Source organism: Delphinapterus leucas, chromosome 20 (genome assembly GCF_059928025.1).
Source record: "Delphinapterus leucas isolate spDelLeu-1000000601 "Yukka" chromosome 20, BTC_Dleu_Yukka2, whole genome shotgun sequence".
In the NCBI taxonomy this organism is placed as follows: domain Eukaryota; kingdom Metazoa; phylum Chordata; class Mammalia; order Artiodactyla; family Monodontidae; genus Delphinapterus; species Delphinapterus leucas.
In genome coordinates, this window is record NC_143148.1 from 26,897,940 (window position 1) to 26,910,404 (window position 12,465).

Genomic DNA, 12,465 nt, shown 5'->3' on the forward strand with positions numbered 1-12,465 from the left:
ACGATCTCTCTCTTTCTCTCTGTCACTCTCTCACACACACATACACACACATACACACACTCACACACGCAGCCCTGGCAATACAGTAGGTACGGCATCACTACTTGTTGACGTGACATGTACCCCCTGGAATCTTCTAAGCTGCAATGGATGACAGCAGACCAGACCCAGACTACACCAGGAATACGTGTGCAACCAGCCTGAGGGCCAGTGTGGGGTTTTCTTTTCCTCCCAGGACCTTGAGGTCCTGCTGGGTGTACATTCTGGGCCCAACAACAGGAAGATTTGGCAGCTGCCAGGAAAGGTCCAGCCTGGGAGGAACAGCACAGTCCTCCCCACTCCCCCAGAGCAGCTCCAGGGTCTACTCACTGAGGCTCAGCCCAGGAATGTCTGCAGCAGAAACATGTCCAGTGTCAGCCACCACACCTGGATTCCACTCTGACCCACCCTTGGGCACAATGATCCAGAAAGTCATCACAGTGATCAAGCCGGCTACGTGGGAAAAAATAAGAGATTCCCTCCCCTTTGCAAAGCCCTCTGAAACCTCAGGGCATACACAGAGACACTTATTTTCCCATGGAAACCAAAAGAAATGTGGATTCTTCCCACTTTGACCCCTGCCTTCTATATTGTTGGATTCGGTGTCTAATTCTGGAGAGACCTACAGGCCCAACCATGCGATAGCAGCTCTTGCTCTGCATAATCGAGGCAAGGGGGACACAGTGTGTAGACCCGCAGGCTTCATGGGCGGGGAATGATAACACCAGTCTCTGAAAAACAGTTCCACTCCGTGTCACCGTGAGGAGCCAGGGACAGCTGCCCAGACAGAGCCACAGTCCCGCACAGCCTGCTGCCTTCCCAGGCACCTTCTAATGGGGAACTCAGAGGGCAGGGTACAGGCAATTTAGGGAAGGTTCCACCCTTGCCAACAGCCAGGTGGACACAGGCTAGCCAGTCACCCACCCTCCCAAATAGCAATGTGCCAGCAGGCGGACACACAGAGTACCTTCACAGAGAGCTGTGGGAATGACATCTCGATACATGGAAACACCTTCTGAAGGCACTGGGGAAGGCAGCTAGCTATTTCAAGGGCACCTACTGTGCTTCATCTTACAAGTCAAAGAATGCTTTTGTGAAGTGAGTGCCTTCTCCAGTGAGTTAACTTTTATTCAAATAAGTAGTTCCCACATCCCCGGCACCCAGAAGGGTCCCTACATATAGCATATGCTCAATAAATATTTGTTGAATGAATAAACCATCTCTTCCTTCCCTAACTCCCCTTCTGATTCCACATTAACTGAAGACCTACTATGTCCCAGCACACTTCCTGGAACCTTTATTTTTGCTATCTCATACTTCGGAGTCCTTCATCTATGACATTTGCACCGTCTACCTTACTGAGGTCATCTCTTCCCTCAAGGGGGTTGTAGCCTCCTGGGGAAAAACTCAGCAAACATTTATTGAGCACCTACTCTGTGTTCTAACCACAGGCCAAGGCGCCCCTGGGGATACAGAGAACAGGACCCAAGCCTTGGCCTCAGGGATACACCAGCACAATGGGCTGGCAAACATTTTGGTCTTTGCCAATCGGATGGGTTAAGAGTGGTGTCTTCCTGTGGTTTAAATTCACAGTTCTCTTATTATAAAGGGGGTTCTCAATCTTCCTGTTTACAATCCCTCTCGAATTTCTTTCTCTGGTTCCATTTCTGTCCTGTGCACATGGGAGATATTCAAAATATCTAAAGACCAGTGTGGGCTTTAACCAATCTGAGTGGGCGGCTGGCCTTGGGTAGACTGGCCTTTGTTCCACTTTTCTGTTGATATATTGGATGTTTTCTTAGTGTTGGTAGGAGCTCCTCACACATTAAGGGAAATATCTTTTGTCTGTGATATGTCTTTGGTTTGATTTATTGCAGTTTTGGCAATGCATAAATGTTTTATTTTAATGTAGTTGAATATTTCTGTCTTTTGTTTTATGGCTTTGGGTTTAGGGTTATATTTAGAAAAGGCTTCCCCACTCTGATAATATTATTGTGTTTTTAAAAAACTCATGTTTTCTTTCAGTATTTTTAAGTTTTCTTTTTATGTTTAGATTTCTTATCCATTTGGGATTTGTTTTGGCGTTAGGATGCAGGAGGGATCCAATTTCCTTTTCCAGGATGGCCACCATGCCATCCCAAGCCTAGTTACTAGGTGATCCATCTGTCCTCCACTGCTCTGTAATAACACCTTTCTCACACACCTAATTTCCATTCGGATCCATTCCTGGTCTCTTTTCCATTCCCCCAATCTGTCGCCCACCACTTAGAATCCTACAGTTTCAGAACATGTTTTAAAATATGATCTAGGGCTTCCCTCGTGACGCAGTGGTTAAGAATCCGCCTGCCAAAGCTGGGGACATGGGTTTGAGCCCTGGTCCAGGAAGATCCCACATGCCGCGGAGCAACTAAGCCCGTGTGCCACAATTACTGAGCATGCACTCTAGAGCCCGCGAGCCACAACTACTGAGCCCACATGCTGCAACTACTGAAGCCCACGCACCTACAGCACATGCTCCACAACAAGAGAAGCCACCGCAATGAGAAGCCCGCACACCACAACAAAGAGTAGCCCCTGCTTGCTGCAACTAGAGAAAGCCTGCGCAGCCACGAGGACCCAACGCAGCCAAAGATAAATAAATAAAATAAATAAATTTAAAATAAATAAATAAAATAAAATATGATCTAGTTGCCAGCCCTTCCTGTCATTCCTCTTTGTCGGAATTTCCCTTCCTATCCTTCCTATCCTTGCATGCCTATTTTTCCTGGTGAACTTTAGAATCAGTTATTCCTAAATAACTCCTATGGTCACTCTTATTGGCTAACATTAAGTTACAGGTTAATTTAGCAGAAATTGATGTATTTATGATATTGAATCTTTCCATTCAAGAACAAGGTCCACCTTGTCATTTATTTAAGCCTCTTTTGGGTCCCCCAGTAGTTGATTCTGTTTCTTTGTCCGCTCCGAACATCTGAACGATGCTCCGTGGGTTTGCTTCTGGTCCTACACATTCTGTAGCTAACGTAAGTAGGACTTTCTTGCTCCATGCCTTCTGACCAGATGCTGCTGGCAAGAAGGAAAGCTCTTGATGTGGGGGTATTAGTTGTGCTCGAGCCCCCTGGCCTTTTGCCCTGTGACACGCCGGCTGACACCAAGGCTCTGTGCACGCTCCCCACGGGGAAAAGAAACGCGTGCCCTGCACCTGTGTACTTGGCAGTGATCGCCCAGCAGCTGGCCTGCGCCCACTCTGTTTCGCCCAAATGGAACCAGTACGAGGGGCGCCCCAAGCAATAAGGCAGGGAGGGGCCCCACCCACACTGTCGGAGCAAGAAAGGGCCTGAGCCGGCGCACAAAGGCAAGCTCTGGCCAGCCGGTGGACAGGAACGAGGCTGGCAAAGGTGCCAGCCTCCATGTAGCCCCAGCCCTGTAATTAGGGCCCACAGGTCACTCTGGCCACAGCTGAACAAACCAGGGTGTAATTAACTTTCCACCCAGCTTTTTACACAGCAGCATCTCACCTTTGCCAGAAAAGGAGGGTCTGCCTTTCCGAAAGGGCTGGGGAAACACTCCTTGGTCCCAATCCTCAGGAAAGGGGGGCAGCTGGGGGAGGGTGCTGGGGAGTTGTGAAATTAACCCACAAGGAGCACATTTTTTGCTGTTGCTATTTGAACAAATTCCCCTCTTATTTTTTCTAAAGTTGAGCATTCAAAAAAGCTGTGTTGTCTGCAGGTTAGTTAGAAACTGCTCACCGTCCCCAATCTGTGCTCTCAGCACGAGCTGTCGAGACCTCGAATCTCAGCTCAGCTCTGTAACCTTGAGCAAGATCCCCTACCTCCGAGCTTCAGTGGTCCAATGTGCAAAATGGGGAGGAATGATGAAAAATAGAACCTCAGGACGTCCCTGGTGGTCAAGTGGTTGGGACTCCGCACTTCCACTGCAGAGAGCACGGGTTCGATCCCTAGTAGGGGAACTAAGATGCCACATACCGTGACGTGGCCAAAAAATTTCTTTTAATAATAAAAATAAACAGCTTGTCACCTCTTTCTAGAGAAGTCCCATAATTCTAAAAAAAAAAAAAAAGGAAAGAAAGAAAAGAAAAATAGGACCTCCCCGCTGGGATGTTGTAAAGACAAGGTGAGATCATTCCTTCACTCAGCAAGCATCTATTAAGCACCACTGTGTGCCAGGTACTGGCCTAAGACATAACAGGGAGCAAAACAGACATGACTCTTGTCTTCATGAAGCCTGATAGTAGCAGGGGAGATGGGTGATAAACACATCGAAAATGATCACGGAATAATTACAGGATCTGGTGAGCACTGGGACTGAGTGGGGCAGGGGCTGCAGAGAGAGCAACGGGGGGGCTGCAGGGGGCACATTCCAGGGCGAGTCCCATGGAGCCTAACACGTGACAGGTGCTCAATATATGAAGAGTGTCAGGACTGCAGCCCCCTTCAAGTCCCGAAGGGCGGCAGGAACCCCGCATACTTCAAGGCTCCTACCTGGTCCTGATGGCAATTCCTATTCTGTGGAGCAAGTGCCTGGAGCCCAGAGTGAGAAGCCTGTTTCTAAAGAGACTCCATCTGCCTCTCCCCACCTCTAATGAAACCCCAAATCATGCCAGCAGTGCCTTCGGCGAAGAGGCCGGGTACCTGCAAAAGCCACCGGTGCTCCAGCCCTGGGGACCCAGGCTGTTTCGAGACCAACACAAGGCACAGCCCTGCTGACACCTGCTCCCGACACAGTTAGGAAAGGTGGGTCTAAAGCATAGATGCAGCACCCAAATGTTCTCAGGCAGTCAGCCTCATTAATTTGGGCCGATGTGCTCTCAGTATGAATCACAGAGTATCCTTAAAAGGTAGTTTTTTGTTTGTTTGTTTGTTTTTTGCGGGTACGCGGGCCTCTCACTGTTGTGGCCCCTCCCTTTGCAGAGCACAGGCTCCGGATGCGCAGGCTCAGCGGCCATGGCTCACGGGTCCAGCCGCTCCGTGGCATGTGGGATCTTCCCGGACCGGGGCACGAACCCGCGTCCCCTGCATCGGCAGGCGGACTCTCAACCACTATGCCACCAGGGAAGCCCAAAAGGTAGTTTTTATACCAGGACACAGGGAAACATTCCACCTGAATCCAGACTGAAGGTCCACGGGTGACCTGCTTCAATGAGCACGTGAAAAATTGGAATCAGCCCCTGGGTAAATCAAACCTCTCATGTCTGCTTCCACAGTGCCCCAGCAAGTTCCCAGAGATACTTTCTAAGGCACTTGACATCCTCCTGGCTCCTAGAAAATGATGGAAAACCTCCCCTGCAACCATTTATAGGGCCCAAAGGTGCTCGACCAACACTGCACAAACTGTGTCAACGTAAACTTCAGCTCACTCCCTGTTCCCGATGTTATTCAAGTTGGTAGGACCAAAATTAATGAGACTTTCTATCATCATTTCAGACGGCCACCAAACGTTTCCCCACTTGGTGCCCACAAACGACTCTCCATCAGGAACAGACAAGCCCATCACACATCGAGTAAGAATTTATCTACTCTGCTGCAAAGGTCTTGGTCTCCTGGCCGTTAGTCGACATTTAATATTTTTATAGTATGTGGACCGAGAGCTCCCCAAATGGAGAAGACCATGTGGCAACGTGGGAATCCACTCAGAAAATGTTCAGTAACAAACGCCAAATAGAAGACGGTAAGTGCCCACGACTCCAAGCATGTAAACATTTGTCATCCTGTGGGCAGGGGCTGGAGGGGAACAAAGAGAAATCATACAGCTGTTGGGGGTGGGAGCATCGGCAGAGAGAACTGGTTCTTGCTTGTTTCATTTTGTGTGTCATAAAGATGCAATGTCTGATACCTTGTGGGTTTAAGGTCGGTTTCTCGCAGACACAAAGGAGAGACAACGAGAGAGAGAGACACACAGAGAGAGAGAGAGAGAGAGAAATATGATCAGGTCTCGCTAGACTTGTCTTGAGTTCTTGAGGTCCACACTTCAACAACTCCTCCTGGACCCAGCACTGCCAACTATTGCTGAGGGACAACGAAACCTCTGGAAATGAGGGCTCTTCAGTGCAGACAGTCCCAGCTCCAGGTTGGGGGACCTGGGGGCTTCCTGATGAATACCATCACTGTCATTCCAGCAGGAGGCTCCCCGTCCATGAAGAGCATCCCCACATCCCCACCCCAGAAACTTCAGACCTCACACCACTCTCCCAGATTCCGATGGAACAAGGCAGTGTCCTCACCCACACCCCAACTGCCACAGCAAGAGCCCAGAGCTCACTCTGCTAGAGCAGTTCAAAGAAGGACCACATTCGAGAAATCTGAAATATGACACAAAGGAACCTATCTATGAAACAGAAACAGAATCACGGACGTAGAGAATAGACCGGCGGTTGCCAGGAGGGAGGAGGATGGGTGAGGGATGGACTGGGAGGTTGGGATTAGCAAATGCAAACCGGTGTATATAGAAGGGATAAACAACAAGGTCCTACCGTATAGCGCAGGGAACTATAGTCAATATCCTGTGATAAACCATGATGGAGAAGAACATGAAAAAGAACATGTATGTATAACTGAGTCACTTTGCTGTACAGCAGTATTTAACACAACATTGTAAATCAACTCTACTTCAATAAAAGAATAATAATAAAAGGACCACAGTTGAGATGGTCCCCACAAACACACCCACCCCCCCACACACAGCCTCTTCCCAACACGCTGACCATCTGGAAGGGCTGGGCTTCCCAGGCACCCTGCTTGGGGAGGGGTGTGCCGCCTTCACATTCCGGGAGGGCAGCCCTCTGCGGGGCATGAGTGTCGTTCACACCCAAAGCCAGATTCCGATGGACAGGTGGCACTGCCCTCAGGGCCCAAATCCTCAACGGCAGGGACGTCCCGCCTTCCCTTGAAACAAGACTCATTTGTTCCCTCAGAAACATCTTGCAAGCACCCAGAGCCCTCCCGGCCTCAGCAGAGCAGGGCCTTCTCTGAAATCCTTGTCTGAAATGGTCTTTGTTGGGCTACCAAGCGTCCACCTTTCCCTCCAGAGTGACGCTCCATGGGGCAGCAATGCCCACCTGCATCATCCCTAGTACTGCGACCGGGTGATCAATGATGAGCATCCAGCAGACCCATGAGGCTGGCCTGGGAGGGCCTGCTGTTGCATTTCTGTACCAGTTCCAAACTTTTAAAGTAGAAGCCAATGTTTAAAGATCTTACACTATAGCCCAATGTATAAAGCAGACTTTTTAAGGTGATAGCTCTGACTGGAGTGGGTGTCAGAGCCCCCTCAATCAGACAGGCCCCAATACCGACCCCAAGAGCCTCAGAGACACCTCTGGAAACACAGTCTGAAAACCACTGCACAATCCAAGGATGTGGAAGTGTCCTAGATAGGGACTGGTTTTGAAAATATGCACACAATTCCCAAAGGTGTATCCTGTCCCTGGGTAATCCTAAGAACTGGGGGAAAATAGCTCCTCACATATCTCTCCCATGTTAGGGAGACTCACCCACGCTGGGTCACTCCTTTACTGGGTGGTAATGAATTTCCTGGGGATGCTATTAGACGAGGTCGTTTCCTGTACTCTTTCAAGGAATCTCTGACTCCCATCCAATGCTCCAGGGCTTGGGGATATTCCTGGTTCCCATGTACCAGTGGGGGTTGTTAGTGGGGTCCTGTCAGGAAGCAGGCAGGGGCATCGGTGGATACCAGCAGCATCAATAAAGATGGCTTGAGACCCTGCAAATGGGGCTGCCATGATTTCAGCCAAAGTCTGAGGCTATGGAGTGAAGAGACCGCCACTGGGAAGAGAGTCCTGCCCAGGACTGAAGAACAATTAGCTACCATTTATAATTTCCAGTACAGACCCCCATTTACAGCCCTAAAGTCTCACATTTTCCCTTCTCCACCTAGAAGTACCACCATTCTCAAAAGTGTGGTAAGAGACATGAGAATCTCCTTGATTCTGAAAACCTGGAGGAAGGAACAGCCTAAGTAGTGCCAGGGGTAGGACCTCACTCCAAGAGCTGCAGAGACTCTACAAAGCGTCACTTAGCAGTGGTCCTGAGGGGCCCTGCTTTAACAACTAGATGAGAACAGCGTATTCTTTCACATAGAATATGAAGAGAATAGCTTTTAATTAGAAGATCAATTAACGGATTGTTTTTAAAGTAAGCGACAATATTTCACTCTTTTATACTTAAGATTTCACCTCAGTTCTTGGCTAAATCAAGAGCTACATTAGCATCTATTGTTTTCTCAGGTCCAAGAATGAGAGTCCATAGCCCAGGGTTCTGAGGAGGTCCTGGCTCTGTCACCAAATTGCTATGTGACCTTGGTTAAGCAGTCACCTTTCTCTCTGAAAGCCTCAGTATTTCCCCCCAGCAAATAAGAGGACTGGAAAAGCCAACGCTATAAGTCCCTTCTAATTCTGATTCTAAGCTTGTAAGTTGGCCGTTGCCTCTGCCAATGATTGAAATATCACAAATTCCAAATAACTGTGGTTTGGTTTGCTGAGCCCCAAAAAGTTCAAAACTTGGAGTCCTGCCGGGTCTATTGTTTTTGATATTTATTCCCTCTAGAGGGCGAGAATGAACACTTGGCCTACCCAGGGCTGTGAGGGTACAGATGACACTAGAGGAAAAGTCATAGCAAAGTTCCACAAACACTTGGCTTTCAATCTTCCAAGATGGCATGAAAGGCAGGGGAAACAAGGCTTTGAGTCCCAACCTATCTCCTACCAGCACATTCCCCCCGCAAAACAGGTGTTGGGTCCTCCTTGGAATATTGGTCTGAGATTTTAGGTCCTCTTCCCACAAACCGGCATCCAAAAGGTTTCACGAACAATCACAATAGACGGAGATGTCTCAGGATAGCTGTTTAAGGCACACACATGCTCTGGACTCCCTGCTCAGAGCCTGGAAACACGTCAACCCCTATCCCTATTGCATGGCTGCCATACTCCCGGGAATATGCATGCCCCCATTCCCCCACCCCACACACCGCACGTATCCCAGACACACAGACACACTCAACTCGTCAAGTCTTAAATCGCTCCTATATACTGTGGCCTTGCCCACCTTCTCTGAGGCAGCTGGTAAATAGAACACAGGGCTATAGTCAAACTGCTATAGTCAGAAACTGCTCCCAGCCACCCTTCTCCTACCCAGAGAAGCAGAAGGCCAAGTGTGGAGGTGGAACCGAGTTCCTTTCTGTAGGGGTACTTCTTGGCCTTTGAAATTCTCCCCATCCCATCACAAGCCCTGCTTCGGAGCTCACTCCTTCATGCAGCTTTCCACACTTAAGCTGCTTAACTTTGCACTAATAACCTCTTAATTGCTGGGTTTCCAAAAGGCCTTCCAGAAATCCGGGGTGCATACCCACCCATTTATGGCCCACATACTATGGAATGCAGTTTGGGGGAGCAAGGACAGGGCACCTCTGCCTAACTCCTGCCTGCTGGAAAGCTGTTGCTTTCATTTTTTAATTTTATTTAAAAGGGTACCCAAGACACCACAATAAAATGACATTAACTGTAAAATTACATTATTAATTCTTTAATCTCACTTGAGGCTTCAAGCTGTTGCTATGTCCAATTATCCGTATAACCACCTGTCAGAATCCCGGTGCTATTTAGCATTACCTCCAGGACAGCGGTGGGCCCGGTGGTCCGTCAGGTCTGCCAGAGACTCGAAGTCCTGCTGACAGTGATCGCAGGTGTAAATTGACTCATCCTCCATGTCTTCATCGTCCTCATTTCTCTCCTCTTGACTTGTCACGCTGTTCCTGTCTTCCAGCACACGGCTGGTTTTTCGATCACACTCTGGCTCTCCTTCTAGGCCTCCTGCCAACAGGAAGAATACAGTCCATGTCAGCTGACGGGGTCTTGGGAAAGGATTTTAAAAGAATCACCCTGCATTTATGAAGATACATTTAATTACTCTACTTCCCAGGGTCCATTCTTCTTGACACCTCTCAGTATATTAAAATATGGGGGTTTTTGTAGCATGTGGTGCCATAATTCTCAGCTAGATTATTTAATTCTTGGTGCAAATCTTCTAGAGGGATGTCCTGTCATCTTCCCTCTGTGCATGGATGCTGGGGGTCATGACCCATCAGGGAGGTGAAAATACCTTAGCATTTTGTCTCCTAAAAAACCCAGCTCTCTCACACATTTCTCTAGTTTCCATCAGTTGTTCCTAATGCACCTGAACTTTTAGTTTCCCCCGAAGCCTTGAAGTTTAGAGCTGGGAGATCCCTTAGCCAGGCTCACCTTCCACATAACATGCCTCCCAATGTGGAGATGTTGGCTCAGTTCTTTGCAAAGATGTCCTGATTCTGGAATCAAGGAAGCACATGTGTTTGCAGGACCACGGATAGTCAAATTGCTGCTTAAAATGCCCCTGAGCGCTCACTTGTGCCCCGGTATCAGCCTAGACAGTGAGAACCAGGCTTGGAATCATTTGACCAACTTCTTTAAAATAAAATACCAATTCTGTGCTTAGCACTGCACAGACCAGCTGTTGAACTGTACAGAAAAGTGAGTTAATGATCATGATAACGATGCTTTGCATTTGCATAGCGCTCTGTGCATTTTCAAAGCACAAATACACACACATAGCCCCATTTCATAGTCTCACACATCCTAGAGCTAAACGGGGGCTCAAGCTATCTTATGGTTCTGACCCCTGCCCGCAAAGAGGGCCAACTTTGTTATTGCCCTTTCATAGGTAAGGCACCTGGCCTCCAGACGGAAGGATGCAACATCCCCAGCACCCTACACATGCTCACCTCGACATCCTGACTCCTGCCTAGTGCACTTCCCTGCACAGCTGGGGGAAATGGAGAACAGCCTCAATCTGAGCGATTAATAGGACCCAACAAAAACTTGTAAACCGAAGTGCAAAAAATGCATGGTAAATATTACATACAAAATATATCAGTAATCCCAATAAATGTCAGTGGATTAAGCTTGCCCATTAAAATACAGAGACTCGGGTATTCCCTGGTGGCGCAGTGGTTGAGAGTCCGCCTGCCGATGTAGGGGACACGGGTTCGTGCCCCGGTCCGGAAAGATCCCACATGCCGCGGAGCGGCTGGGCCCGTGAGCCATGGCCGCTGAGCCTGCACGTCCAGAGCCTGTGCTCCGCAACAGGAGAGGCCACAACAGTGAGAAAAAAACCGCAAAAAAAAAAAAATACAGAGACTCGGACTGGAAAATCAAAGTGCCTGTTGTCTCTTCCCACAGTCTGTCCTGGAAAACAGGTCTATCTGTGCAGAAACTAACATTTATCTAAACTAAAGAGAGAAATCTCTATTATGTGTAAAGATATTGATGCAAACATATACGCATATGCAAAGGTGTGTGTATGCACGTGTGTGTGTGTGTGTGTGTGTGTGTGTGTCGCCCATAACATCACAGTTACAGGAAAAGGCTTCAGCACACAACCTTTAAACCCCCAAGGACTGGTCGCCAAAGCAAGAAAGAGAAATGAAGCAAAGAATGCATTTCATTCGAGGTCGAAGCCACAGTCCTATAAATATTTCTATTCAGTAATAGATAATGTTATAAGGGCTCTGTTTCTCCCATCTGCACAGAACATGCACCTCCAAGTACCTGACAGCAACAACCTACAAACACAAATCAGCTCATTGGAGAGCCAGCTGCCGCCTTCCGTGGCGGCGAACGTGGCATGACACGCCGCTTGGAACTGCACAGAGGCAGTAAAAATCAATGTTTCCATTTGTGGCCCATCAAAACATCTCTCTTCTTACCAATTAAGGGATGTACAATTTTTAGGTTCTTTTATCATCAGAACATGCCAACTCCCGGCAATACAGAAATCCCATTAAAGTCAGGCAGCATATTTATCTCAGGAAATCTGATCTGCTGCTGTGGTGACAGCAAGAAAGAGAAAGCAAAGAAATGAGAACTATCATTTGGAGGCTTCAATATTATAACTCATCATACAACCATGGTTACACAGGCAAACACCCGTCTCTGAAATTCCTAGTTTACAGTCTCTTCCCTTAATAATAATAAAAAAAAAAAATGTTCTGAAGGGGGGGAGAAAGAACCATAATTCCCACTTTATCTACCACACCAACTCTCCAGATAATAAGTTATGCTCAGCACCACGCCTGTGCTACTTTACTTAACACATAGTTTAATAGACATATTTAAATTATCCCCTTGTTGTTGTTTTTTTTGCCATATTTACTTGGCAGCATTTTCCATAATAGCTCATCTAATCCACAACTGGAACCACAAACAGTACAATGCATTTGATCTCTTTAAATCTGGTACATCCTGTTGACTCAGGAGTAGATAAATCAGAATGTCAACTCTTGGGTTTTTATAAGGCAAAAACCCATAAAGTCATCCAAGAGTATAAATCTGTTTTAAGAAACTGTCACCTCCCCTGC

The 12,465-nt window shown here is 47.8% G+C and overlaps 1 protein-coding gene across 1 annotated transcript in view; it reads right to left on the reverse strand.

Annotated features, from left to right (window-relative positions):
- ZNF423 (zinc finger protein 423) overlaps positions 1–10,906 on the reverse strand; it is a 222,523-nt gene extending 211,617 nt beyond the window's left edge. The window contains exon 1 of the mRNA XM_022555198.3: positions 9,683–10,906. Coding sequence (XP_022410906.1) covers positions 9,683–9,779 — 97 coding nt within the window. The 5' untranslated portion in view covers positions 9,780–10,906. The remainder of the gene's footprint in view (positions 1–9,682) is intronic.
- Positions 10,907–12,465: the final 1,559 nt, after the last annotated feature.